Source organism: Mustelus asterias, chromosome 24 (genome assembly GCF_964213995.1).
Source record: "Mustelus asterias chromosome 24, sMusAst1.hap1.1, whole genome shotgun sequence".
Taxonomy (NCBI): Eukaryota; Metazoa; Chordata; class Chondrichthyes; order Carcharhiniformes; family Triakidae; genus Mustelus; species Mustelus asterias.
In genome coordinates, this window is record NC_135824.1 from 4,071,132 (window position 1) to 4,077,447 (window position 6,316).

The 6,316-nt window shown below is 47.8% G+C and overlaps 1 protein-coding gene across 1 annotated transcript in view; it reads right to left on the bottom strand.

Moving 5' to 3' along the window:
* spg11 (SPG11 vesicle trafficking associated, spatacsin) overlaps positions 1-6,316 on the bottom strand; it is a 162,657-nt gene extending 156,341 nt beyond the window's left edge. Inside the window, exon 1 of the mRNA XM_078241193.1 lies at positions 6,012-6,316. Within this exon, the coding sequence (XP_078097319.1) occupies positions 6,012-6,301 (290 nt within the window). The 5' untranslated portion in view covers positions 6,302-6,316. The remainder of the gene's footprint in view (positions 1-6,011) is intronic.

A 6,316-nucleotide genomic window follows, 5' to 3' on the forward strand; every position in this document is an offset into this window, starting at 1 on the left:
GCAAAATAAAGCTAAGGACACGGGTATCCCAAGAACTAAAGAATGCTATTTGTGCTTCAAAAGACTGAGAAGGAATATTTCCTTGGTTTGTAATATTTCTATGCTCAGTTTGTCCATCTGCGTCATCTCTTTCCTCAGGAAGCTCTGCAGGATAACCCCTTGATAATAATAGATTGCTCTTCACAAAAGATTAAAGCCAGGCCAATTGGCTGCTGCTACATTCAGTACATGCAATATTGCTGGGAAATCTCAGCTCAAAAATGTATTATACAAGTACAGCTGTCACTCAGTCATGCTTTGCTATATCAAGTTGAATGTAGGTTCTGTCTTCGCCCACCCACCTACAGCATGCACAGTAATTTGGCCCATCATCCCTGAGCTAGCCCCTTTAAGAAGACAGTCACAAAAGGTGCTCTTTCTGCTGGCCCTGCAAATGTTTTCTTTCCATACAGGGCTTTCCAAACCATAAAGCTCTGGATGTTAAAAAATCCCATTGCCACACATTTTTTCCCCCCACAAATTATCTTAATTATCTGGACAGGCTAGGAGAGTGGGCAAAGAAGTGGCAGATGGAATAGTGTGTGGAAAAGTGTGAGGTTATACACTTTAGGAGGAGGAACGGAAACATAGACTATTTTCTAAATGGGGAAATGCTTAGGAAATCAGAAACACAAGGGGGCTTGGGACTCCTTGTTCAAGATTCTCTCAAGGTTAATGTGCAGGTACAGTCGGCAGTTAGGAAGGCAAATGCAATGTTAGTATTCATGTAGAGAGGGCTCGAATACAAGAACAGGGACGTACTTCTGAGGCTGTATAAAGCTCTGGTCAGACCCCATTTATAGTATTGTGAGCGGTTTTGGGCCTCATATCGAAGGAAGGATGTGCTGGCCTTGGAAAGGGTTCAGAGGAGGTTCACAAGAATGATCCCTGGAATGAAGAGCTTGTCGTATGAAGAACGTTTGAGGACTCTGGATCTGTACTCGTAGAAGGATGAGGGGGGAATCTTATTAAAACTTATAGGATACTGAGAGGCCTGGATAAAGTGAATGTGGAGAGGATGTTTCCACTAGTAGGAAAAACTAGAACCAGAGGGCACAACCTCAGGCTAAAGGGACGATCCTTTAAAACAGAGATGAGGAGGAATTTCTTCAGCCAGAAGGTGGTGAATCTGTGGAACTCTTTGCCGCAGAAGGCTGTGGAGGCCAGGTCATTGAGTGTCTTTAAGACAGAGATAGATAGGTTATTGATTAATAAGGGGATCAGGGTTATGGGGAAAAGGCAGGAGAATGGGGATGAGAAAAACATCAGCCATGATTGAATGGTGGAGCAGACTCGATGGACTGAGTGGCCTCATTCTGCTCCTATGTCTTTTGGTCGCTGGTTCCCGATCAGCCTGACAGCGGTTACCACTTTTCCAGGTCCATTTCATCTTCAATTTTCAGCACCTCTATCAAATCGTCCTTTAACATTCTTTGCTCCAAGGAGAATAATCTTAGCTTCTCCAGTCTCTCTACTTAACCAAAGACCCTCATCTCTTGTAACATTCAGAAAGATTTCCTCTGCACCCTCTCCAAGTCCTTTGTGTGGGCCAGTTGACATTTTGCTTTGATGAGCTGCATGGGTAGGTACCATGCATTGGTGGCAGCTTTAGACGATGGTTTGCACCATCATTTGGTGGTCAACTCTATGTCAAGCCTCACCTGGCATAGCTCAGGGGCCCGCACTCTGGCACGACTGTCTCTTTCTGCAGATCAAGACCTTTGATCCAAACCTTCAAAGCACCCTCCGTGCTCTCATCCCACATACTCCCCACGTTGGAGATCTCTACTGCCTCCCGAAGATACACAAGGCAAACACACCCGGCCGTCCCATCGTATCGGGCAATGGGACCCTGTGCGAGAACCTCTCTGGCTACGTCGAGGGCATCCTGAAACCCATTGTACAAAGAACCTCCAGCTTCTGTCGTGACACTACAGGCTTCTTACAGAAACTCAGCACCCATGGAGCAGCTGAACCAGGAACACTTATCACAATGATTGTCTCAGCACTCTACACCAGCATCCCCCACAATGACGGCATTGCTGCAACTGCCTCAGTACTCAACGTCGACAACTGCCAATCTCCAGACACAATTCTACAATTCATTCGCTTAATCCTGGACCACAATGTCTTCACCTTCAACAACCAGTTCTTCATCCAGACACACGGAACAACCATGGGGACCAAATTCGCACCTCAATATGCCAACATCTTCATGCACAGGTTCGAACAAGACCTCTTCACTGCACAGGACCTTCAACTGACACTATACACTAGATACATTGATGATATTTTCTTCCTTTGGACTCATGGCGAACAATCACTGAACCAACTATATGACGACATCAACAAGTTCCATCCCACCATCAGACTCACCATGGACTACTCTCCAGAATCGGTTGCATTCTTGGACACATGCATCTCCATCAAGGATGGTCACTTCAGCACTTCACTGTACCGCAAGCCCACGGATAACCTCATAATGCTCCATTTCTCCAGTTTCCACCCTAAACACATTAAAGAAGCCATCCCCTACGGACAAGCCTTCCGTATACACAGGATCTGCTCAGATGAGAAGGATCATAACAGACACCTACAGACGCTGAAAGACGCCCTCATAAGAACAGGATATGGTGCTCAACTCATCGATCGACAGTTCCAACACTCCAGTGAAAAACCGCACAGACCTCCTCAGAAGACAAACACAGGACACGGCGGACATAGTACTCTTCGTCGTTCAGTACTTCCCCGGAGCGGAGAAGCTATGACATCTTCTCCGGAGCCTTCAACATGTCATCGATGAAGACGAACATCTTGCCAAGGCCATCCCCATATCTGCACTACTTATCTTCAAAACAACCGCACAACCTCAAACAGGCCATTATCCGCAGCAAACTACCCAGCCTTCAGGAGAACAGTGACCACGACACAACACAATCTTGCCACAGCAACCTCCGCAAGACATGCCAGATCATCGACACAGATGCCATCATCTCACGTGAGAACACCATCCACCAGGTACACGGTACATACTCTTGTGACTCGGCCAACATTGTCTACCTGATACGATGCAGGAAAGAATGTCCTGAGGCATGGTACATTGGGGAGACCATGCAGACGCTACGACAACAAATGAATGGACACCTCTCGACAATTACCAGGCAAGAGTGTTCCTTTCCAATCAGGGAACACTTCAGCAGTCACGGGCATTCAGCCTCTGATCTTCAGGTAAGCGTTCTCCAAGGCGGCCTTCACAACAACGCAGAAATCGCTGAGCAGAAACTGATAGTCAAGTTCCGCACACATGAGGACGGCCTCAACCGGGATCTTGGGTTCATATCACACTATCTGTAATCCTGGGCTGGGCTTGCAAAGTCTTACTAACTATCCTGGCTGGAGACAATACACACCTCTTTAACCTGTGCTTAGCCCTCTCTCCACTCATTGTCTGCACCTGAAAATACTTGATTTCCTGTAAAGACTCGCATTCCAACCATCATCTTGTAATTGAGTCTGTCTATATATGCCTTATTTGTGAACCGAACTCTTCACTCACCTGATGGGGCAACGCTCCGAAAGCTCATGCTACCAAATAAACCTGTTGGACTTTAACCTGGTATTGTGAGACTACTCACTCTTTCTGCAGAGGAAGACAGTGGGCCGGGAGGATGCACAACTTGCTGGCCTCTGCTTTCTCTGGGCCTTTTTCTCAGCCAGCGAAGCTTTTCGTTTCCGCTCATCTCTTCCAATGCCTTTCCAAACATAGATTTTTGGGCATACGGCTGCTATCCATGGATGAATGTGGCTGAACTAGTACAAACATTGTTGATTTAGCAGCTTATGTATGTTGATGGAATTCGCTAACTACAAGACCGTGGAATTGCCCTGCCATGTGATGCCGAGGATACATCTCAGACAGCAAAAATAGAAATTGTTCAGCCCTTTCTCTTGCCCATCACATGTTGTCCAGCTCTCACCATTGTAGAGGAACGTGTGCGGAGGATGCAGGCTTGGTAGACTCGCAGTTTAGTGTTCTCAATCAGGTTTCTGTTACTCAGCTTGGACATTAACAGCTGCAATTTTTGCAATCCACATGTTGATTTCAGCATCAAGTGACAGATTACTGGTGATTGTGGAACCTAGATATGGGAAGCCATCAATAACCTGCAGCATCAAGATGATGCTCTCCTTAAAAAATCTTTCAAGGCTGGGGTCAATTGAACATTTAAATGCCAAGATTGAGCAATTCGGCAAAGGTATTAAAATTATGGGGAAGATGGTTGCTAGTTAGTTCAGGTGGCTAGAATACAATGTAGAGAAACACCAATACAATGTGCTCAATTCCCAGATTGGCTACGGCAGTACTTGGAGCTCTGCCTTCTCAACTTGCCCACAAAGTGATATCATAAGCCATGGTTAGGAAGTCTTGGTCAACAAGGACACTCCGTGGAGAGAGATTAGAATCATTGAGACTCATAACAGAAGAAATTAATTCAATCTGCGCCAGTTCTATCATTTTAGTCCAGGCTCCAGCTTTTCCTCTCCCAATTTTCAAGAGCAAAAGTGGTTGGTTGAAGTTAAGATACAGATCACCCATGCCAATACAACACATTAGGAGACTGAATAGCCTACACATGGACACTTCCCTGCAGTAATGAGGAAGTGTTGCACTGCTGAGGTGCCATTTTTTTCAATGAGACCGCAAACCAAATGGCTGTGAAAAATCCCATTGCTCTATTTTAAAGAATAAGAGAACTTTCCTCGGATGTCCTGCCCAATATTAACCCCTTAACCAAAATACTACAGATGCTGGATAAACAAAAGCATGCTAGAAAGTGCCTCAACATGTCTAACGTTGCTCTGCCTTCTAGTCAGGCAGCATCTAGGGAGAGAAATGGAGTTAACATTTCATGTCCTAAAACATTAACTGTTTCTCTTCACAGATTCTGCCTGACATGTGGAATAACAGTCGTAGAATAGAATTCCTGGAATGCAGAAGGAGGCCATTCAGCCCATCAAGTCTGACAAGGGTACCTTGCCCAGGTCCTCATCCCCGCAACCCCACACATTTCCCATGGCCAACCCATCTAACCTACAAGTCTTGGGACACTAATGGGTAAATTAGCATGGCCTTTCCACCTAATTGGCACATCTTTGAAATGTGGGAGGAAAGTGGACTCAGAGGAAACCCATGCAGATACGGGGAGAACGTGCAAACTCCCCTCAGACAGTGACAGAAGGGCAGAATTGAACCCAGGCGCCTGGCGCTGAGAGGCAGCAGTGCTAACCACTGTGCCATCTGGCTATTATCATATTACTCTTTGTGGGAGCTGGCTATGTGCAACAGTACTCCAAGAGAGTTTCATTGGCTGCAAAATGCTTCGGAGCCTGCTGTATTCTTGACAGGGGCTATAGAGGGAATTACGACAAGGGCAGCAGAGCACAGGTTTAAATGATATGAAAGGTGGGAGGTCAGGTAGGAGAGCATTGATTTGTAAGTTTAAAAAAGTCATAGACAATGGTCTCTGCAACAAATGGGTGGCATAGTGGTTAGCACTGCTGCCTCACAGCGTCAGGGACCCAGGTTCGATTCCCAGCTTGGGTCACTGTCTGTGTGGAGTCTGCACGTTCTCCCCGTGTCTGCGTGGGTTTCCTCTGAATGCTCCGGTTTCCTCCCACAGTCCGAAAGACGTGGTTAGGGCGCATTGGCCGTGCTAAATTCTCCCTCAGTGTACCCGAACAGGCATCGGAGTGTGGAAGTCAGGGGATTTTCACAGTAACTTCATTGCAGTCTTAATGTAAGCCTACTTGTGACACTAATAAATAAACTTTAATAACTTGGTGCTCCTGCTGCTCCCAGTTCCAGACTACAACTCCCAGAATGCCAGGCGGGGGACCAGGGCAGTCACGTGGCTGGGGTTGCCCACGTGACCAGCTCGAGCCACCGAACAACCGCCTCAGCTCAAACTCACTCGGTGAAGCTGCCGCTCCGAGCGGCCACACTCCTCCGGCAGCAGCGGCCCGAGTCCGGGCAGCGGGCGGTGAAGCACAGGCCGCCCTCGCTCTCCGGGCCCAGGCCGCACAGCGCCTGGCAGCAGCAGCGCACTGCCTTGGCCCGCCGCAGGCCCTTCGCCTCCCTCCACTCGGGCGCCGCGTCCAGCAGGACTTCCAGAAACTTCGGCCCTTTCTCCGCGGTCACTCTGTCCGGCCTGGGGTCCGTCGCCATGGTGTCGCTCAGGGCCGGGCCTGCCGCTGTTGACATGGAGCCGAGCGGCGG